Source organism: Labeo rohita, chromosome 19 (assembly GCF_022985175.1).
Source record: "Labeo rohita strain BAU-BD-2019 chromosome 19, IGBB_LRoh.1.0, whole genome shotgun sequence".
NCBI classification, from domain to species: Eukaryota; Metazoa; Chordata; class Actinopteri; order Cypriniformes; family Cyprinidae; genus Labeo; species Labeo rohita.
In genome coordinates, this window is record NC_066887.1 from 16,270,735 (window position 1) to 16,295,562 (window position 24,828).

General features: G+C 35.8%; 1 protein-coding gene across 12 annotated transcripts in view; it reads right to left on the reverse strand.

Annotated features, from left to right (window-relative positions):
• adgrb2 (adhesion G protein-coupled receptor B2) overlaps positions 1-24,828 on the reverse strand; it is a 364,163-nt gene that overhangs the window by 180,068 nt on the left and 159,267 nt on the right. For 11 of the 12 annotated variants that reach the window (XR_007829792.1, XM_051136468.1, XM_051136465.1 and 8 more), the window contains exons 3-4: positions 7,531-7,611; positions 3,106-3,291 (exon numbers count right to left, since the gene is read on the reverse strand). Coding sequence is in view for 11 of the 12 variants with exons in the window: in XM_051136468.1 (XP_050992425.1) it covers positions 3,106-3,291; positions 7,531-7,611 (267 nt within the window). In the remaining variant the exon portion in view is untranslated. The remainder of the gene's footprint in view (positions 1-3,105; positions 3,292-7,530; positions 7,612-24,828) is intronic. The other variant, XM_051136470.1, reaches the window with a different exon arrangement.

Genomic DNA, 24,828 nt, shown 5'->3' on the forward strand with positions numbered 1-24,828 from the left:
TTGAAGGCTGTGCTTGATCAATTTTGAATAATAACTCTCCTCCAAACTAAATAAACCTGGCCATAATTGCTTTCGCAAATCAATTAAGTTCCATTTGAACGAAAGCCAAAAGGAGGACCAAGGGACTTCCATTGAGCGTTAAACTATGCTGAAGCTACGCTACATGTAGCTCAGGCTAATCTCAAAGACACTCGGTCCCTTTTCGCCAGTGCGCATCCCTGTCAAACACTTCCTGTGGAGTGAAAGTAATCTATGAACACATGCACGCACGCACATGCGGCTCTGCTCCGCTTCACATTGTCTTTCTCTGCCAATTTTTGTGTCCCTTTAGTAAATATTCTCTGCCTGTTTATGTTGTCAGCATAAGTAGTATAAAATGCTCAAAAAAACTCAACAGCAAGCATCTTGTGTTCTTATTCCTGGCCGTCTTGTTTACTTTTTTATTGACACACGATTCTCTATAACCAGCTTTTCTGTCCTAAGCATCAAAAATCTATGCATTCCAGAAGTTCGCGTGTCTGAACGTAATGTCGCTCGTATCTGAGCTTCATCGATCGCTGTTCAGAACCAATCCTCTGCAAGCAGATATTTCCAGGAGAAATCCCCCCACTCTGATTCCCTTCAGTCTTGCGCGCTCGGCTGAGATCATCTGCTGCTGTCCTTAAATCACATCCTAAAGCGCTGATCCGCACTCTTGGAGAGACTGAAAAACGCCCAGTGCTGAACATGGCAACCATCTCATCAAAGCCCAGACGCTGAATATCAGAACTCAGGCTGAATGCACAAGCGAGAGGTAAATTGAGTTACCCTGTTTTACATAAATATAGAATTAACACATAGAAGGACTTACACAGCTGATGATCTGCAACAAAGGGCAATCTATATATGCCTTGTAAGCATCAAGATTTGCATGTACCACTCAGTGTTTAAAGACAAAGCAGGAAAATCATTCAAAAGGCCCCTGGTGAAATTATTTGGGCAGACAGGGGTCATAACTATGACCATGTATTTAATCATCTCCATCTATCTCCTAAACAATACAAATGCTGAGATTGTTAAAAGACTGAGAAAAGACCAAATCCAGGTTTTAAACCATACGGTATGACTTAAGGTATTTAATATAGTTTTGTTTGTGATGCATATACAAATCTGTGTTATGTACACCACTGTTCGAAATAAAAAAGAAAGAAAGAAAGAATGAATGAATAAATTAATACTTTGAGATATTATTGGAATTTAAAGTAATCATTTTCTATTTTAATATGTTTTAAAATGTAATTTATTCTTGTAATGCAAAGCTGATTTTCAGCAGCCATCACTCTAGTCTTCCATGTCATTTTCCAAAAATCATTCTTTAAATCATATGAAGTGTTCATTTGCAAAAACAGATAAATGTTTTTTTTTTTTTGCATTCTAAATAATATCAATCAAACTTGGGTTGTTTTGATTAAATAATAATAACAAAAATACAGTTAACTAACACAATAAAACCACATAATACAATAAAAAAACATGATTTATGAAAGATAATTTAAAAAAATTATACGTTTTTGCGAATGAACTTTTCATATGTTGATTTGGTGCTTAAGAAACATTTCTTATTATTATCAATTTTGAAAACAGTTGTGCTGCTTAATATTTTTGTGGAAATCATGATCCTTTTTTAAAGAATTTTGATGAATACAACATAAATAGATAAAATAAAAAAATTGAATTTTCAGCAGCCATTACTGTAGTCTTCAATGTCATTTTCAGAAATCATTCTTTGAATCATTTTTTGTTTTTTTTTACATTTTCAAATAATGTTATATATATTCTGAATTCCTAATAATATCAAACGTGGGTTGTTTTGATTAAATAATAACTCACAAAACACAGCAAACTAAAACAATAAAAGCATGATAATACAAAAAACATGATTTATGAAAATGAATAAAAATGGTTTTTGCATATGAACTCTTCATATGTTTATTTGGTGCTCAATAAACATTTATTATTATCAATTTTGAAAACAGTTGTGCTGCGTAATATTTTTTGTGGAAACCATGATACTTTTTAAATATAATTTTTGATGAATAGAACATAAAAATAAAACAAATAATAAATAAATAAATAATAAACACTTTTGAACAGTAGTGTACATTGAGCAAATTAATTAATGAAAAATGGGAGATATCTTCATAAATCAGCTAATAAAATAGTGTTTTCTTAATTTTTTTTTCGATCAGCAGTGCACAAAATGCGTACAAACTAAACTAAATATTGTCAACACTCACAGCATACAACAATGTTTATTAAATTAAAACATCCAGCGATTCCCACTCTAAAAGACAGCATTGATCTGTCTTTGAGGACAGTGTCTTGTTTTGTTCCTGAATGAATCAGTGTTATTGAACAAATCGATCGAATGAACAATTCAATGACTCACTCACAAGGACAGCCACTTGTCGTCACCTACTGGCGTATCGATGTAACCTGCAAGAAGAGTCACTGAAAACCCCCCATCACCAACACACAGACCAACAGACAGTCTGTCTGGAACAAACACATAAGTCACACAAAAGTCCACTGTATAATGTGGATTGTAGCACCTCTTGAATGCTGAACTGATCAGCATCCAGGAATGCAAACAGTGTTTTTAACGTGCCGATACTCATTTTGGTGAAAACTGAATATTAAGACGTGCAAAAGAAAGAACTACGAGTGAGACCTGCATTGATCTCACCTGATCACACAACCTTGATACACACCAAACTCAAGTGGACATGTACGCAAGTACATGGACAAAAAAAGACTTGATTCATATCAATGCAGCACAAAGAGTGTCAACAGTGCCCATTCTACACAGTTCCACAAAAGATACTCCACAAAAATGCAGTGTGTGTGATCTATTATAAGCATGCAGTGGAGGGAGTAAATGTGTGTGCCATGCAATAGGAACAATATTACCAAATCATTTAATAGCTGCAGTTTCTTCTCATGCACTGGCCAATGTTTACTTACAAAGCAAAAGCAAACATTTAACTAACATTTAATGACCTGTACATGCAGTGTGAAGGAGTGTGAATGTGTAGATGGGCGTCCAAAAGCTTGGAGGTACTCTACCTGCTTGATGCTGCGGCTCACCTGGGCAGGTGGCAGTGTTGTTGCAGAGTCGGGTTTCCCTCAGCGGGCCGCTGCAGAGGGTCCCGTACGGAGAGGATACACATGAACGAGAACGAACCTGCCAACCCTGCCCACATGTCAGTGAACACACACTCCACTGAGACCACTCCTCCGCTGCTGGGTCTCCTACCAAACACAAGATGAGAAAAGAGAAAAGGAAAATTATTCCATTGTTGACCCAGACACAAACCACAGACTTCATCAGTCCTGAAAGGTTATGCTACACTACCACCTTTAATAAATTCCTGTAAATAAACTAGAACAGCTCCTCCAGAAATGTTTTTTAGGATTTCACAAAAACGTCCAACAATTTATTTCACGTCTTCTGCAACTTAAAAGGTGTAGTAAGGTCAGTGGCAGCTGAATCTACACCATCAGCTTGGGCTAAACGTGACAAGTGGGAATACAGCATGCAAAGTTCCCTAGTCATTTTGTTTTTGTCATTTTTGAAAGCCGTGTCCTTGGATAGAGGCGACATCACGAAGTGAATGGGCAAATCAAATTAATTGCACGTCTTGTAATCGCATTACATCTTCATTTGCATGTGGTGAGTCAGAGCTTAGCCTTATTTGCGGAGCAGATGGGTGGAGAATAGAGGGTATGGGGGCTGATGGGGACAGGGACGCCAATGGGAGTTTATGCACATAAGTTTTCTTTCACAGAGATGGAGGCTGAAGAGAGGAAAAGGTGGAATGCCTTATTATTATTATTTATTTTTAAATTATTATATATATATATATAAATAATATTATATTATATTAATTATATATATATATATATATATATATATAGTCACGGGGGCGGAGCAAAGCGACAGACACAGTGGGCGTGACGTCAGGCCTCGGAGAGGCTTTTATTAAACAATAAAACAAAGTGTCCAAAAAGGGGGAAAAAAAGTGTCCAAAATAAAAGGGGGATCTGGTGTCCTCGACGTGACGGGTTCCGTGAAGGAGGGGTAGTGTTCCGAAGGGAAGGGTCCAGGTAAGGGGCGGAGTCCGGCGGCCGCACGCGCTCCCCGCTCAGGTCCGGGGTGCGAAGGGCGGCGGCTTCTCTAGCGGCATCGTCCTCCTCTATCTACGCGGCACTTCTGGGGGGATAAAACGGCCCGGCAACCTGGCCCGTCAGCCGTCACGGGTGCGGTCCGGCAGCTCGTCCTACGGCGGCGCTCGTCCCTCTTCACCCCTTCCTGGACCCACGAGGACACCAGCGTGCATGCACGGGGAAGAGACCGGTCTCCTGAGGAGGGCGCGCTCGGCATTTTAACAGCGGCGGTGATGAGGCTTCATTCACATCAGGTGTGCCTCATCACACGGCGCCAGACCTGGATGTTTCAGCGCCCCTCCTCCTCCCACACGCCCACTCCCGTCGGGAGCCTGGTGAAGGGCGGCGATTACCGACGGGGTGCAGCTGACAATTAGGGGGGAGGCAGTCGACTCGTCACATTATATATATATATACACTACCGTTCAAAAGTTTGGGGTCAGTACATTTTTATTGTTTCTTTTTTTTTTTTTTTTTTTTAAGAAATTAATACTTTTATTCACCAAGGATGTATTAAGTTAATAATTAAAAGTTTATTAAAAGTTAATAATAAATAATTTACATTGTTATAAAATATTTATATTTTGAATAAACACTGTACTTTTTAAACTTGTTATTCATGAAAGAATCCTGAAAAAAAAATTACAGGTTCCAAAAAATATTTGGAAGCACAACTAATCTAATAATAAATCTGCATATTAGAATGATTTCTGAAGGATCATGTGACACTTAAGACTGGAGTAACAGCTGATAAAAATTCAGCATTTCATCACAGGAATAAATTCTATTTTAAAGTATGTTAAAATAAAAAACATTATTTTATATTGTAAAAACATTTTGCAATATTACTGTTTTTTTTTTTAATCAAATAAATGCAGCCTTGATGAGCATAAGAGACTACTTTAAAGACTATTACAAGTCTTACTGACCCCAAACTTTTGAACGGTAGTGTATATATATATATATATATATATATATATATATATATATATATATATATATAATATTATATTATTTATTTATTTATTTATTTATTTATATATTTATTTATTTGTATTATTTAGATATTAAAATTCGGGCTGTCAGGTTAACGCATTAACTTAATTATTTATCAAAAAATAACGCGATTAAAATATTTCACGCACTAGCCCCGCCCTTATCTTACAGTTCATACAGTTGACTGTTAACAAATATGATGTAGGGCAACAACTCCACAATTGCAGGTATGGCCTAAAATCCAAGATATTGGTCCAAAAAGTCTCTGCATGTTTTTGTCTCATATTTATATATCACATATCACACGGGCAGCAAGAGCAATATGACACAAGCGCTGAATTTTGCCCTGATCTATCATGAGCTTAAATGTGATTTTATACAACAGTTCTGTAAACAAGAAGTTGATATTGTGTTATATTTTAAACACAGTATTATGTGTTTTTGCTCAATTTTGCAGAGAACATATCCTACCTATAAAGCCATAGCAGAATTAAAAACAGCAAGCGTCTTTTGAATCCGCGTTTTGAACGAATAGCGTAAACCAGTGATTTAATAGAGAGAGCAGTTTACTGAATTCATGAATGAATCAGCCGTTTGAACGAATCGAATTTATGACTCATAAAGACATTTACCGCCACCTGCTAGCAGATTTAGTTTCTTACTTAGAGTATAATTTTAGTGACATCAATACATAAATAAACAAACAAATAAAATAAAATAATAATAATAATAATAATAATAATAAAAAAACCTTAAAGGGATACCCAAAAAAATAAAATTCATCATTTACTCACCCTCATTTCGTTTCAAACCTTTCTTTTGTGGAACATAAAAGAAGATATTTTGAAGACTTTGAAGACTTGGTAACAAAGTAGTTTTAGTTACCAATGACTTCCAATGTATGAACAAAAAATACTGAGATGTTCCATAGTTTACCTTATACGCACCCTAAATGTTTATGTGTAATAATATGTTGAATCAAATAAAATATATCTTTCTAAAGCTACCATTTGTAATGTCTACTTGATACTTTCTCGTTTAACACAAAAATAGCTTTAAATAATCTTTTGTGGGTGTTTTCACAGTCAAATTTATAACATCATGTAAATAATTTGATGACAAATTTGAATCGACTAACAGCTAAGTGTGTGTGTTTCTGTGACATATCAGTACACAAATTCATATAATGACATGGGTATGACATAGGTATCACAAGGAGAGGGTGACTTCTGAGGACATTGCTCCATGTCCCCATTTTTCAAAAGGCTTATAAATCATACAGAATGAGTTTTTTTTTTTTTTTTTTTTTTGAGAATGTAAAAATATGCACAGTTTCAGGCTAGGTTTAGTTGTGGGGTTGGTGTAGGGCGATAGAAATACGATTTGTACAGTATAAAAAACAATTCCGCCTATGGAATGTCCCCATAATTCACAAAAACAAACCTGTGTGTGTATGTGTAATTTATTCCTTTTATGTTGCATGATCCTTCAGGAATAATTAGAATATGCTGATATGGTGCTCAAAAGCGTTTTTGAATACTTTTATTCAACAAGGACACCTGACTTGATCAAGTGACACTAAACACATCCAAAATGTTACAAAAGACTCATATTTGTAAAAAATGCTTTTCTTTTGAACTTCTATTCATCAAAGAATCCTGACAAAAATGTATTATGGTTTCCATAAACATATTAGGCAGCAAAAACTTTTTTTTCATCACTGATGATAGTAAGAACCATTAATATGAACTGAGCACCAATATTTAATAATAACAATTAATATAACAATTAATTTAATAATTTAACAGACCCCCTAAAGCATCCGTTAAGTTTGGTGGGGGAATTAAGAATGAATGGGGGAAAGTCATGTGAGAGAGGCAATGCCTCCATTCCAATATGATTGGATATGACAAGTTATGATCGGCTGTGATTGGTTCATGTGATAAATCCCGCCTCTTGTGTTCATGAATCAGTCTGAATGAACAGTATAATGGTGTCTGTGATGAATATTTACCAAGATTTGATGACTGATTATCCAAAAATATGAAAAAATAGTTAAAAGTTAACTTTTAAAAAGTATAGCTGAACATAAGTTCACAAATAAAATATACTGTTTAAATTGTTACTGCCTTGAGCTATTATTTTGGAATAAATGTAAAATGCTTCAAAACACTAACTAAATGAGATTCATACTTTTTTTATGGTTAGATATATATCCTGGAGGAGTTTCTATTTTCAGACACCTTTTTTTCTCTTGAAAAACATCAAAGCGCTGTCCATGGTTCTGAAATGCAATTCAACTAAATAATGAAAGCAGATGGGACTCACCTGTCTGGGCCTGGAACACACCCGGCTGGTCAGCTGATCGCGGTCTTTGTGTTTTCACCTTCTGTTCATCATCATCAGGTTCTGGACAGACACATGACAAAACATGTCATTTAAAACAAAAAAAATAGAATAAGATAGGCCATGTACGAAATATAGAGGTTATGGTTCATTTGTGCTTCCATGAAGCTGTGGCAACAGGAATATGATATAGAACACTAAGAAAAAAAATCCAATATGAACCATGTAGGGTCAAGTTAGCATATGTCCGCTTTTTTATATGCTTCAAATGTGACTCATCCAATCATATTTTAGAGCTGGAAGCATCCATACAATCCAGTCAGAATATGCTGCTACACACGGCTCTTTATTAGTATGGAACTGACGCATGCATTTGTACAATCACAAATGCTAAAGCCCACACATACTATTAGCGCTGTTTTACATTTACACAGTAATGTAATACATCTCTCCACCGAGCTTCATCTTGTCCTTGAATGAAATGTAAATCTCACCATTGTGTGAGGAACATTTTAAGTGTGCTGAAACCTCATCTTGTAGCAGCTCCTGAGTAAACCTACATAAGCCAACAGAGACCTGTCACCAAAATGTTTTCTATATCTGGCCTAGTCCTCGGGCACATAAAAATCCCTCATAATGTGAACACACACTCATGAGAGCATATATTTCAGCTCCTCCTAGCTCAGATGAGGCTACCTGCCCTAAAAAAGTAAAGTTTAGTGGAAAATGGCTAATTCCCTGTCTGCTTTGCTGAAAGTCTTCAAATGAGCACGTTCAGTGTGTAGCGTCACGAGTGCCTGAACAAACCAAATGAATCCCAGGGATTAACTCTTTTTGACAACTCAACCTAAAAATATAGTGTTTTTGGTTAATTCAAGTTGATTACACTCACAATTTATTTATTCATAACTTTTTTTTTTTTTTTGAAAGAACAAACTGAAAAGTATGGAAGCTAATTGTGACTTTTCATCTCACAACTCAGCATTTGTCCTGCAATTCTGAGTTTAAATCCCACAATTTTTTTCTCGCAATTCAGAATTGAGATATAAACTTAGAACTGTGAGGTATAAACTTTGAATTGTAACTCACAACTGGCAAATTTGAGAAGAAAAGTCTAACTTGTGAGATATAAACTTACAATTGTGAGAAAAAAAAAGTTGTATTTAAAAAAAAAAAAAAAAAAAAAAAAAACAGAATTGTGAGATGTAAAGAAAGAAGTCAAAGAAAGAAAGGTCAGAATTGCGAGATATAAATTTGGAATTGTGAGATGAAAACTCAAAATTCCAAGAAAAATCTGTCAGAATTCCTAGATATAAATTTGGAATTGTGAGATGTAAACTCAAAATTCCAAGAAAAATCTGTCAGAATTCCTAGATATAAATTTGGAATTGTGAGATGTAAACTCGGAATTCCAAGAAAGTCAGAATTGCGAGATATAAATTTGAAATTTGCAAAATGTAAACTCAATATTCAAAGAAAGAATTGTCAGAACTGCAAACTATAAAATTGGAATTTAGAGATGTAAACTCAGAATTCCAAGAAAAATCTGTCAGAATTCCTAGATATAAATTTGAAATTGTGAAATGTAAACTCAGAATTCCAACAAAGTCAGAATTGCAAGATATAAATTTGAAATTGCAAGTCATAAACTTAGAGGTCAAAGAAGGAAATGTCAGAGATATAAATTTGGAATTTGCAAAATTTAAACTCAATATTCAAAGAAAGAATTGTCAGAATTGTGAGATATAACATTGGAATTGTGAGATATAACCTCAGAATTCCAAGAAAAAGCTGTCAGAATTCCTAAATATAAATTTGGAATTGTGAGATGTAAACTCAGAATTCCAAGGGGGAAAAAAAGTCAGAATTGCAAGATATAAATTTGAAATTGTGAGACGTAAATTCAGAATTCATAGAAATATCAGAATTGCAAGAGGTATATGTGGAATTGCAAAATGTAAACTCAGAATTCCAAGAAAAATCTGTCAGACTTGCTAGATATAAATTTGGAATTGAGAGACGTAAATTCAGAATTCAGATTTCTGAGTTTATATCTTGCATTTTTTTTCCTCAGAAATGCAAGTTTATAAAACACAATTCTGAGTTTATATGAAATTTAAGTTTTGAGTTTACATCGCGCAATTCCATGCAAAAGTTAAGCATTTCTCCTTTCTTATTTGCACAATTTGCAGAGAGAGAAAGAGAGAGAGAGAGAGAGAGAGAGAAAGGTGAAAAAATGTACATACATTTGTTCAAACTAATGATAATGAACTGAAATACAACATGCAACATATCCAGACCATCTCCATATAAGGGCTTCAACACAACCTCTCCTCTGCAGCTATTTTCTAAAAATATGTCTGCAGTTACACATGGAGATATGTTTTTTTTTTTCTTCTCTCTGTTTCTCTCTAAAATGTTTGTGCTTTTAATGCTGAATTTGTTTGTCTCTAATGTATAGAGTGCCCAGTGCACTCATTCAGCGTGCAGCTCTTCTCTGGAGCTGATTGGTCGACTTGACCTTTTGCTCTGAGTGTGTGAAAAGATGAGCTGCGTGGGTTGCTAATAAATTCCACAGGCAAATGCAGGAAAAGAGGATTTCCATAAGATGTAGCAGGAAGAACCGAAGGAAGAAAACACTAGAAAACAAGTGGATTCTCTGAGGCTCTTTCTAAATTACCACGAGCGTTTATGGATGCTTAGAATAATTCACAATCATGAAGCACATCCTCAACATGAACTAAAACAAAATGTGTGATTTATACCTCAGTGAGTTCCTAAAACCCAATGCTAAATTCATCTTAGTCAAGAGACAGAAAATGAAGCACCCCACAGACTGCGTGTGTTTACGTTTTCATTATTTCGCTGCGAAAAGTAGTTCACAGGTCAGTGCAGATGGGATTTTAAATGCAGATACTATTGTAAAGACATTTGAATAATGTAGGACACAAAACATTTGACCTGCATTTAAAACGGAATGCTTTAAAAATAGATCAGATAAACAAAGTTTAAACTAAATGTACTGCTGTGTAAAACATATTTTCAAAAGACAAAATGCGAATCTCAAAATAAACTTTAACTTGAGAGTCCAAAAACATTGTAAAATCAATTTAATTGTGTATGCTGCAGCAATGGGGCTTTAAAAAGAGATGAATTTAAAGACTTTCTCTTTTTTGGTGTAGTTGTATTATAATAAATAATACATACAACCAAACTGTACAATAAAAGTTAAAAGTTTTGTGGTAGAAGCTTCACACTAGAAGCTAAAGATTACAAGGCAGTTTGAGAACAAGAAAACAAAGACACAAAAGACACAGTGAGAAAGAAAAACATACAGTACAGCATAAGAAAGGGAGACAGGCATTTATTAGCAAAGAGAGCTGCATCATATACATTGGAGTGCATGGGATGGATGGATACTCTAGAGACTTCCCCCTGTTGGCTCTGTCAAACAGACCTGATTACCAGCGCTTCCCGCAGGGCCTGTGTTAATACGCTTATGATAGCTCAGACGCGCACGCAGACGATCACACTAATTTACTCTGTCACGGAAAAGACAATAGTGGTGTCAGGATAGGCGGGGGTTTGTTTCTGCTTGCTTTTTGTGTCTCTCTCCTACGCCTCCCTTCGCTTTGCCTCTGCTCTGCGTCTGTTGTTGCACGTCGGGTCTACGCCACTGTCTCCATTTGGCAAAGGTTAAAGAGAGCGGTACGGTAAGATAGAATAAACACGTCTTTTATCTTAATATCAGACGACTCGTATCAAATTCTGGGTTGAAGTATACCTCCTGACCTCTTTTGTCTTTGATTCAAGACGTTTCAGCACATTTCTCAATAACATTTCATTCACTGTAACATCTCTATTAACCACCACCCGGCTCCTTCCTGCTGCATTTCACAGAGTGTCCAGCCTGCATCCGATAACATCCACATGTTGAGAAGGAAACAGCCCACGCTTCATTAGTCTTCATCTTGACCGTGCTTCAGAGTAAACTGAGTCATCATACAGTACTGTGGCCTTTCAAGATTTAAAGGAATAGTTCACCCAAGTGTTTTTTTTATTATTATTTACTCAACCACATGTTGTTTCAAACCGGTTTGACTTTCTTTCTTGTAACATGACAGGGACAATTCTGAAGACAGGAGAATGGAGTCTAAAAAGAACACAAAAGATACATAACAGCACCATCAAAGCAGTCTACATGGCTTGTACGCTAAGTACTGTGAGGAAAATACCACAGCTGTGGTCTGGGGGTGTCACTTTGGTCTAAGTTTTGTTTGTGTCATGTGCTCCTCTTGTTAATAGGTGTGTTCTTAATGCGGGGTTGCGCAGACTGATTGGCGAGAGTTGCTGCTTGCAGTCGGGGGCAAAATTAAAACAGGGATGTGAAGTCAGACACTTCCTGCATCCCATAGTGATGCTCGCATGGTGTTTGCATACTTTGTGATGGATGAAGTGAATTTGTCAAACGTTTCAGAGACGTTTTCATGAAGCAACAGAAACACTTTTCATGTACTGTTACAGTTAAATACAGCGCCATCTGTACAGGAATAAAGTTCAACATAAGCCTTTATTACAGTGACATGCAAAAGTTCGGGAACCACTTGCAGAATCTGTGAAAATGTGAATAATTTGAACGAAGTAAGAGAGATCAAACAAAAGCATGTTATTTTTTATGTAGAACTGTCCTGAGTAAGATATTTTACATAAAAGATGTTTACATATAGTCCACAAGACAAAAAATAGGCCTAGCTGAAGTGATTAAAATATTCCCCTTCAAAAGTTTGGAAACCCTTGGTTCTTAATACTGTGTGTGATTATCTGGATGATCTACGACTGTTTTGTTTTTTGTTTGTTGTTTTTTTTTTTTTTGTTCATGAGTCCCTTGTTTGTTCTGAACAGTTAAACTGAGCACTGTTTTTTAGAAAAATCCTCCAGGTCCTACAGATTCTTCAGTTTTGCAGCATCTTTTGCATATCTGAACCCTTTCCAGCAGTGACTGTAGGGTTTTGAGATCCACCTTTTCACACTGAGGACAACCGAGGAACTCAAACACAACTATTAAAATAGGTTTAAACATTCACTAATGCTTCAGAAGGAAGCACAATGCATTAAGAGCTGGGGATGAAAACTTTTGAACAGGATGAAAATGTCCACATTCTTTTTTTATTTTGTTGAAATATAATTTTTTTCCCATTTAGTATTGCCCTTCAGAAGCAACAGAAGATACTTGCATGTTTCCCAGAAGACAAATTATGTACAATTTACCTTGGATCTTCAAATTCAAAACGTTTTCACCCCCCGGCTCTTAATGCATCGTGTTTAAAGTCCAATTTAAAAATGTACAAATGGCAGGAAAAATAAGGTGTACAAATAGCCCTAATGTTTCCACTGTGTCCTGTCTAGTATTATTTTCCTGTAACCATGGTTGGTAAGTTTTATGTTTCTTCTTCATGTTCAACTTTATCAAGTCAAGCTAAGTATTTATTTAGTTTGTGTTTTTTTGTAACTTTTTAGTAAATATAAGTAATGTATATTAATTTATTTTGTAAGTTTGTATTTAATAAACTGCACTTGGATTCACTACGCTTGCCTTTAGTGGAGTTTTGTTACAGGGGGCAGTTGTGGGCAGTTGTGGGCAGTTGTGGGCAGGGGGCAACTTTGGCCTAATGGTTAGAGCATTGGACTTGTAAACTGAAGGTCATGGGTTTGAATCTCCACTGTTGTTAATCAAAAAATTGGCACACTGCCATTGCTGCTCTCAAAGTTTATTAAAAACAAAGTTTCGACCAAAAAGATTGACAACATGTTTTTTTCTGGTGATCGAGCACCTGCTTTAAGTTTTTTGGATGTGCGCATACTATACTGTTTTCATTTTAATCTCTAAAATAAAATAAAATTAAATCAAATTTCAGCGGCCATTACTTCAATCTTCAGTGTTACATGATCCTTTGAATCCATTCAAATTGGACTCTTTTTTTTTTCTTTTCTCTACATTTTTCAGTAATGAATAATCAAACAAATGACTGTTTCCCCCATTATAACGCCGTTACCATTACTGACAATAAAATGAGACGTTACTATAATTGAGCTCACTGAAGTGTTTTTCATCCTTGTAGGCTCTCTCTCAGCCATAGGACCAGCTAAGCTGTGCATTGCGTTGCGTTGCGTTGTGTTGCATTGCGTTGCGTTGTGTTGCATTGCGTTGCGTTGCGTTGCGTTCTTCTGAGGTAAATTCTGTCTTTTTCCTCTCAGCGCGTCTTCTTCCAGAAACTAAAAGTAACCAAGATGAACTTGATGAATATTCACGTTTGTTTACGAAGGTGATGTGGGTATTTACCTACATGTCCGCACGTCTCACGTGGATGTTTAAAATTTGAAAAGCGGAGCCACTCGTGGGCGTAATTACATTATAAATAATACGTTTAGATGGGAAAAACTGGAGCTCGCGTTGGTATCATATCGATTACTTTATCAGAGAATATATGTTTTTGACGTGACTTATTTAATTTAAAAGTAGACATTTTTCAAGATTTTATATTTAAAATATTTCTCATGTCTATGAGGCAAATATCTGCTGAGATTCAGGTTGTTTTATTTACTGTTTATTTTCTTTACAAAAGCACAATGTTTTGTTTGTATTATGACTATACATAAATAGAAGTAGACTTTGCGGTTTCAAATGATATAACTTGATATTTAGCCCCTGGAAGGTGTCTCTCACATTGTCCGACAGCAACATTAAAATAGTATAGCTTAGTGTACAATATTTTATTCATTTAACATATTTAATATTGAGGGCATCCAAGTTTTTTGAACATACTGTGTTCAAAAAGTAATACAATAGTTACTTTCCCTGGTATTTAGTTACTTTTATAATGATGTAACTTAGTTACTTTAGTTACTATTTGTGAGAAGTAACTAGTAACTATAACTAATTACTTTTTTAAAGTAACATGCCCAGCACTGATCTTGACATCTGCAGATTTCAGTTCCAACACCTGTCTGTAATTATCAAGTACTTGTGAAGATCTTAATTATTTGGTTCAGTTGTGTGTGATCTGGGCTGAAGCTGAACTTTGCAGGAAGGTAGATCTCCAGGAACAGGATTGGGAACTTCTGATATAAAATATGAAAAATAGATAATTAGATTATCCAAATATAAAACTAAGACAAATGGGAATGCACAATGAAATATCCAATACCAGACAATTTATACCCCAAATCAACAACAACAACAACAAAAAAGGTACTGATATATTGTGCAGGAATGGAATTACTTGATTTTTTTTAGGTGAACTAATCCTTTAACTGCATTTCAAATTCCCAATTATTTTTAAGTAGACGCACTTCAGAGATGCTCACTCTATATATGTGTCACGACAAATCTCAGTTTCTTCTCCGTCTATATTTTATTCTCAAGCTGAAACTCAGTCATGTGGTAAAGCTGGATTCTCTAGAGATGGCTGCAGCAGTGGGGTGTGTAACCTGCCTAAGAGTCCAGCACGCTAAACAGATGTTCATCATCCTGGGACGTCTTCTGTACATTTCCCCTTGAGAGCCAACTGTACGTAATTCCACCATCCGGTGTGTGCGTGTGAGTGTGTGTGGGCACATGTATTTGATGCTAGCACTTTAAGCACTAAATGAGAGGTTGAATTATGTTTCCACCACTCTCACAGCTTGTTCTTGGAAGCCGGAAATGAATTTAAGCGGTTAGCTCAAATTGAAGCCATTTAATTAAACGGCCTGGTGGTGTGTCTGTATTACTCACTTGGGTTCAAGTAAAGCACAGTATGCTGAACATCCACATGCATCCATCCGAAACAATCGATATCGAGCTTGGGTGTTTAAAGACGCTAACCGCATTCATCAGTTAAGGCACACCTGCTTTACATTAGACATGGGTCACAACCAACTAGTTGATTAACAAGGTCAACCAGTTGTAGTATTATGTTAAGATTATGGTCTACACCATTAAGTCAATAATTATTTTTATAATATAGATAGGTCTGATAAAGAAATAAATAAACTAAAAACAATTAAATGTTGGTTTTACAGGGTTACGTAAATATAAAAATAAAAAACGTTTTAGAATTTTTTATTTTTTTTATAAGGAAATATATAACAGCACAGGACCACGTTGTTCCTTCAAGCTGTTTTTCAACACACAAAAATGTGTCCCATGCAAACACATCCAAAGGAACACATCTTTTCTGTCAGGTGAACCTGATTTTGAAAGCACGTACTTCTGCGCATCCCTATTTTAATGCACAAAAGAGTCCGTTTGTGTATTTTGGTAATGCTTTGTGAAAAGTACATCTCGAAGTAAACTAAAACACTTAGCTTTGAAACAAACCGCAGCGAGGCACCATACCAGCCAGCCCAACATAAAACAGATGTAGCAGAAGAAAAATCGGCAGCAGCATCAGCAAGAGAATCTATCAGCACGGCACGGCAGCGATGCATCTCCAACAGACGCCAGACACCCCTCAGCCTGCCTCTCCACAGCAACATCAACAACTTTAAAACCCCAACAATTCACACCACATCCTTCCTCTCCAGCTCTCCCACGCTCCGCAGAGTTCTGTGAGTGGTAAATACGACCTGTCCATCAGCCTCCAGGAGGGGTGGACATTTATTATAACAATCATCTATCCATTCTCAACTGTCATGAAGATACAAATAGAGAGTAAATAATACAAAAGTCTTAGTTCAGCACACTGTGCTGGGCCTCCCCCATAAAACAACTATGACCGGAACTCAGAATGGTGCAGTGGGATTTAGAGTTAGACAGGCAGTAGAAACAAGCATAAAGAATCAATAGAGATATTAAAAAAAGAGAAAAAAGTAAACCTTTAGATAACTGACCTTTCTTGTGTTCCCTGAAGCTTTCAATAGTATATAAAAGGAATAATTCAGCCAGAAATGCTTTTCACTGAAATTCTTGACATTCGCACTTCTTCATCTCATGCATTAGAGTTCATGACAGAACTAGCACAAATTGTCCTTTTGATTTAGATCTGTTCAATAAATCAGTTCGCAAACTAGGTTTAAATAAAATGGATTCCAACTGATCTGTGAATGAATCATTCAAGAGAATTCATGAGAGAAGTAGCAATGTAATGTCAGTAATCAAACTGTTCTTTTGAGTCAGATCTGTTCAACGAATCAGTTCACAAACTAGTTTTTTTTTTTAAGTTATATTTATGGGCTTTTTACACCTTTATTGTGAGAGGACAGTGGAAAGCTGATCAGGAAAGTACTGGGACAAGAGAGGGGAACAGGATCAGCAAAGGACCTCAAGGTGGGATTCGAACTCGGTTCGCCGTGAACGCAGTTGCGCTATATGTCAATGCACTATGGGTGCCGACCACAAACTAGGTTTAAATGATTCGTTCAAAACATCAAACTGATTCCGGCTGATCTGTGAATTAAATGTTTAAGAGAGAAGTAGCACTGTTACATCATTGATCAAACTGTTTTGAATCAGATCTGTTCAATGAATCAGTTCATGAACTAGATTTAAATTATTCATTAAAAAATCAGACAGAATTCAACTGATCTGTCGATGAATCTAGAAGTAGACATGTAATGTCAGTGATCAAACTGTTCTTTTAAGATCTGTTTAATGATTCAGTTCAAAAACTAGGTTTAAATAAATGATTTGTTTAAAAAAAAAAAACTTGAACGGATTCCGACCGATCTGTGAATTAATCATTCAAGAGAATTCATGAGAGAAGTAGCAATGTAACATAAGTGAAAACTGGTATTTTATGTCAGATCTGTTCAGTGAATCAACTAACAAACTAGGTTTAAATGATTCGTTCAAAACATCTGACTGATTCCAATTGATCTGTGAATGAATCATTCAAGAAAATCAGCAAAATTATTCTTTAAAGTCATCTCTGTTGAATGAATCAGCTCACAAACTAGGCTTAAATGATCCGTTCAAAACACAGACTGATTCAGTGATTCCAACTGATCTGTAGTTAAAATGTTGTTTTGAGTCAGATCTGTTTAATGAATCAGTTCACACACTAGGTTTGAATGACTCTAACGGATTCCAACTGAACTGTGAATGAATCATTCAAGAGAATTCATGAGAGAAGTAGCAATGTAACATAAGTGAAAACTGGTATTTTAAGTCAGATCTGTTCAGTGAATCAACTAACAAACTAGGTTTAAATGATTCGTTCAAAACATCTGACTGATTCTAATTAATCTGTGAATGAACCATTCAAGAGAATTCATGAGAAGTAGTAATATTACATCAGTGATCAAACTGTACTTCAGATCTGCTTAGTGAATCAGTTAATCCAGTTCACTAAATGATTCATTCAAAAAATTTGGTTCTTGTTTTCAACTAAATGATTCAGTTACAGCAATCAATAATTTATTGGAAGCAAAGCTAATTGAGAATAACAATGTAAATTTAGGGTTGTTTCTCACACAAAGCAATTCAGATGACTTTGAACAGAGAGTATGAGTCATATGAACCACTTTTGTAATACTTTATGGTGGTTTTGTGTCCTTTTTGAAGCTAGAAACCTTCAACGCTCCTTCATTGCAACTGCATGAAAATGCAACCAGAACATTGTTCAAAATGTCTTGTCTAAGATACTGAAAAAAGCACAAATGTCAGGGTATGATGAAAGAAAGTCATACAAGCTTGGAATGACATTGAGGATTTTTTACTTTTTATTTTTCCTTTTCATTTTATTAATATTTGCTAGAGGTGAGTGGGTTTTGATGTCACAGTGATAAAATCTAAATGTTTCCATGTGCTTACATGTATGCATTTGATAAGTGTGTCATAGTGATTTAATTTAAATGTGGGCGATTTTTCTGGCTCTGCTTAGTCTGCGATTACTATGTTGTGTCCAAGTGTGTGTTCACATATCCTTAATGTGGTGATTCCATCTGACTCAGTGAGCCACACAAAGGAAGTGATTTATGCAACTTCATGCCCACATCTCTCTCACTAACCATGTTTTATGCACACACGTCCCCAAACCCTGAGTGTGTACAGGAGTGCATGTGCGCACGGGGCCTACTCGGCACAATTATAGGTGTGTGTTTATTTATGCATGTGTTTCCTTGTCAACATAAATTGATGTGGTCAGGGCCAAGTCTGCAATGTAACTTTAGGATTTGCTATTTTAAATAAATCTATATGTGTGTGTACTGTGTATGCATTAAAGGGATAGTTCACCCAAAAATGAAAATTCTGTCATTAATTACTCGGCCTCTTGTTGTTTCAAACCCGTAAGACCTTTGCTCATATTTTTGATGAAATCTGAGAGCTTGACCCTGATCTGACCCTGCATAGACAGCAACATAACTGAGACACTCAAGGCCCAGGTTCAACTGTAGTGTTATGAAGCGATAAAAATACTTTTCATGCACAAGCTAGCTACGCTAACCTGCCATAGTCTGACCGCATAACATGCAATAATCACGGCTCTACACTGCCAGTACAATTACATATCCATGGGACACTTGGGGGTAGTGAATCAAGTAAAACTCCCTCTTTCTATTCTCCCAGCAGGCCTTCTCCATTACTTCCTTCCTTATCTGAGACTGCAGCAACATGCTGTGACTCTACCTTCCAGGCTGCTTCAGGAAAAAGTCAGGTATGAAGGTATGAAATATCTGTAGGGGCTTTTAGTAAACATGCCTTAATAATAGCAGATTTGAATGGCAATTTACAGTACATATAGACAGGAAAAAAGAGAACGAGCGGGTGTAGAGAAACAAGAGTAGAGTAAAACCTTTCATTCCGACAAAGACTGAAGCTAAGAAAGAGGATTTGGTGGATTGCCAGTTTGAGCCAAAGTCGTTCTTTGTTGTTTGCAAGGCCAGGATTTAGAGACAAAGATGAGAGAGGAAGCGCGGGAGAAATAAAAAAAGAGCTGCAAAACATGTAGACGGAGAAGTAAAAACAAAAAGATGCGTTAGGCATGATCACAGCTGTGTTGAGGAAAGGCGGATTTCATCCACACTGAGAGCCGGGCATTGTGGGAGACCCACAGAGAGATGAATCCGAATGTGTAGGAGCGCATGTGTGCGAGAGATGGATTACGTGGTTGTGATGCGATGCTAACAGTGGGAAACCGTGTGGAGGTGTGTGTGTGTGTTCGTATCCCAGTCAATTCCTTCAACGGGAGTGTGTGGATGCAAGATAAGAACTTACAAGCACATGCACATTCACTGCGGTGTGTGGTGTGAGTGTGCATATATTTTTGTGTTTATTCAGGTGTTTCATTCTGACACCGCCAAATGCAATAATCATATTCTCGCTCTTCCTTTCTACTCAAATCTTCTCGCCTCCTCTGAAATATAAAATAGTTCAAGCTGTTGAGGATTGATGAGTGAAAAAGTATAGAAGACTCATCCGTCGAACTTTCATATCAAGACAAATATTAGAGCATATGTTGCGTTTTGGATGCTGAATTAACCATGATTTTGTCACAGTAAGTCCCACAATTAAAATGCTACACTATTTTGTATAAATACCTATGATGTAACAAGTAGCGACACACATTTTCTTCCATATTGTGACTTGTGGCTCAATACAGCAAGTTTATATTTGTCACCAAATGAAGTCTGTCACTTTCACTGAAAGATCGAGTTTTTAAAAAATGTAAAAACCAAACATCCATGGATTAATTATTCACACTAAGATCAATAACATGCATTTAGAAAATAGACAGGGTCAATTTATCTCATGCCCACATTAAAAATAAATCACTAAAAACTAAATTAAAAGGATAGATCACCCAAAAATGAAAATTCTGTCACTAATTACTCACCCTCATGTTGTTCCAACCCTATAAGATCTCAGTTCATCTTCAGAACACAGATTAAAATATTTTTTTATGAAATCCGAGAACTTTCTGACCCTGCATAGAAAGCAACACAACTACCACATTTAAGGCCCAGAAAGGTAGTGAGGAAATTTTTTTAATAATCGATGTGACATCATTGGTTCAAATGTAATTTTATGAAGCTACAAGAATACTTTTTGCGCCCCCCCCCCTCCAAAAAAAAAAAAAACAAATAATACAAATAATAATAATAATAATAATGACTTTATTCTGTTTCTTTATTTCTGTTTCGTCTTCCACACACAGTCACACCACAATGTATGCGTGAGGTGCTGCTGACCAGTGTTGGGCATGTTACTTTAAAAAAGTAATTAGTTATAGTTACTAGTTACTTCTCAAAAATAGTAATTGGGTTAGTACATCGAGTTACATCATTATAAAAGTAACTAATTACCAGGGAAAGCAATTATTGTGTTACTTAAAAAAAAAAAAATATATATATATATATATATGTCAAATATCTTGGATGCTCCCAAAATTAAATATGTTAAATGAATTACATTTAAATGAAATAAAATGAAAATAAAATGTTTAGTTTACTCGCCAAACTAATATTAATTATCTGATATACTATAATTGCTTAATGGCACAGTTTTTTAATTATCTGAAAGTACATTTAGCATCAGTCAGTCAAGCATTATAATATAAGATTATGATAGTTTAGCATTAAACTTTGGTAATTAGAACTTCAATAATTAGAATAACGATCTATGCATGCATATTTGTCATGTTAACTGAACTTGACTTGTGGTGGTGCTAAAGATATTGTTTGTAATTTAGCATTTCTATTAAAAAAGGGGGTGAAAAACAATAATACTGATCAAATCTACCATGAATTCTACTACTACTAATAATAATATATTATATATACTAAGCATTAATGAGCTGCTGGGTTCATGAATATTAATCACATTGTCTGCATTCGCTCAAATTGTTTTGCTGAAATCAAGACAGGGATGATATTAGGTGAGCCAATGAGGTTGCCTCTTGCATATTCGTTCTACCTACTACCGAATAAACCACCAGTTCTTAAAAGCTGAAGAACTTCAAAGGAACGCCATTATTTTGACAGGAAAATACAACAAAGAATATCGTTTACATGGTGTGCGTCAATTCTGCATGGTATAAGACTCCCTAACGTATCTTTTTTTGTGTGTGTGTGTGAGACGAAATGACTTCTCGTGTGCCTTCACACTAATAGAGTTTACGGTTCATCAAATACAGGTATGCTGATGAACTGAAAACTAAAATGCTAAAAATATTATAATAAACTATAGTAACGCCACATTTTATTGTCAGTAACGGTAACGTAACGGCAGTGTAATGGGGGAAACAGTAATTCATTTGATCACTCGTTACTGAAAAAAATAACGCTGTTCATTTATAACCCCATATTCCCATCACCACTGCTGATGCAAGAGTCGGCGTTCTGGTGTAGAATATCAAACTCTCTTAGTTCATCGTCTATATATTCTGGTAAGTAAGGCTGTAAAATTGCAAGTTGTCCTCTCTGTCGTGCATCTTCCTCTGCTTGTAGGCAAGGCACAGTGCATCCGGGTTCTACGTCAGAACATCGGCTCCTGTGTCAGCATTATTTTTGCTTTCTTTGCGCACAAAAAGTATTCTTGTAGCTTCATAAAACTACGTTTGAACTACTGATTTCACATGGACTATATTAACAATGTCCTTACTACCTTTTTGGACCTTGAACGTGGTAGTTGTGTTGCTCTCTGTGTAGAGTCAGAAAGCTCTCGGATTTCATCAGACATATGTTATTTGTGTTTGAAAGATGAACGAAGATCTTACAGGTTTGGAACAACATGAGGGTAAGTAATTAATGATAAAAATGTCATTTTTGGGTGAACGATCCCTTTAATTGTGCTACTAGTACATTTAGGCATCACAACATTATAATATGTAGTACGAAAAATTGACCTCCTTTTTGAGATTTGCTATTAACTCTAAATCTAATCCTAAAATGTGAATATTTTTCAAATTAAATGGTAGAAACATGTTTCCATGATCCTGCCAATCACAGTGAGTCCAACAACTCCTCCAACATCTCCACTCCATAGTTAGGTCCGGAGAGAACCTGTTCAAGCCCTTATATACGGACAGCATGTCAAACCTGTCTACCTTCACCACATGCCCTCATATAGATTACATGAACGACAACCTTATGAATAAAACATATTCACCAGAGGGACCTGTCGAAGACAGTTGAACAGAAGCAGGGATTGCACAACTACTCAATTTTATCAGTCGTCCAGGTAATTGATCTGGTTGAAGGATCAACATTTACTTATGCAAAGAAACAAAAGTACCAATATCTTCACTGCCAGATTTAAATGGAAAAACAGTCAGGCCACTTTGGGGCAACACCAGTTTTTATCTCTCCAGGAAATAATGTTTTCAGCAATGATAAATGGCTTGGTCACACTTTATTTTAAGGTCCATTTCTCACTATTAACAAACCGTTAACTATGACTTTGGACTCAGTAAACTACACTGTAAAATGTTTCTCCAGTTTCAACTTAAAAAATTAAGTTCAGCAGCTGCCTTAAAATATTAAGTTAAATCAACTTAAAAGTACATAATTTTGACTTACTAAAATAAAATAAGTTTAAATGACTTGTACTTTTAAGTTGATTTAACTTAATCAGCTGCTAAACTTAAGTTGAAACTGGTAAAAACTTTTTACAGTGTACTAATTTGCTGCTTTCTGTGACATTGTTTAAGTTTTTTATTAGCTAAGATTTATACATTTTCAGTTTCACAGACTAAACTTATATGCACTTTTAGTCAGTGAAAAATTGATTAAAAAAAGGGAACATGATAAAACATTGATTATAATCAATATTTTTGTCGAAAGACAAAAACTAAAACTAAAACAAAAAACTTTTAGGTTTCAGGGCCATTCACAACAAATTCTTACTTGAATGTGAACACTCCACCTAAACTCAGACCATCTCAGACATCTAACGTCTCTGTTAAATCAACCACAAATCCAAGAGCCTGTTAAACGTAAGCTGAAGCAATACTTAAGGAGGGTCACATTCAGACAAATGAGGGTCCTTCAAACACCGGCAAGTCCTCTTTATCCTCTAATTGAGGGGATTTACAGGTAGCAGTCATTTGCGTAGAGTGCACTGTGAGGCATGTGGAAACATTTGAAGTTCACTAGGAAAAGATTATCATATGAATGACTTCCCCATTCAACAGCACTTCAAAATAGTGAACAGAAATACATAAATCTCCTGGGAAATGCAGAAGGTTTGAACAGAACAAAGTCTAGTGACTATATAAAAGAAATGAGAAAGATTATATAATGCTTGAATGAACTGTATGCATCATGCTACAGGTTACGAGAATGTCTGCCTTTTGTTTACTCATTTCAGTAAATAAAGCACGGCAAACCCTTCAATGCGGTTATATTGTTTTCTTTCTCAAACAAAGCGGTGTGTGCGCATGGCTGTAAACATGTGCGATCAATATTAACTGCTCCCGTTGGACTTGACAGTGCATCAGAAATAATACACTACATCACAAAAGGACCGGACTGTTCAACTGTTTGACGACTTAGTCTTTGATAGTCTTTCCACACACAACCCTCTGAGCTCTCCGGTGAAGTAAATGGCCTTTTAGTTTGCCGATCTGCCTCTTTCCACAATACCTCCCTCCCTTTAGTATTCTTCATCTCTCTCCTGTTTTGACTTCAAGTTTTCACCTCCAGTGCCAATGCACTGCCAGTCAAAAGACTACTCTTCTGTCAGTACTTCCAGGACCATGGATGGGTAATTTATTTAATTGTGCCCTTAATACTTTCCAACATTTAATTACATTCATAAAAGGTTTAATCTTTGAATTAGCTGAAGTTAGAGAGTGCAGGTGGATTTATTCCTACTTTCTATCTGAAAATAAAAGGATTTAAAAAGTATCATTACTAAAATTAATGATAAAAAATTGCTAGTAACAATAAATCAATTAATGATGCAACTGCATATGCATATGAAAAAAGGTCAAATGTACCTCTTTTGCCATTTTACTGAGTTATTAATGTAAACCATCTGTTTTTCTGTGAATATAAATGAACACATTAGACCTGTCGCCATCTATTAAAATAAAAATCAAACAATTAAAAGTTCAAATGAATCAAACAATAATATTCACGTAACGAGACTTAAAGGGGTCATCAGATGCAAAATTCACTTTTACACGTTGTTTGAACTGAACTGTGTGTTGGCAGTGTGTGTACACAACCACCCTACAATGATAAAAATCCACCCAGTGTTTTTTTTTAATCCCCAAAAATTATAACCTCTTTTTTCAGAGCAAGCCGTTCACAGATTCTTGGCAGATTGATGAAGTCCTGCATAGGCCCCTCCCACAA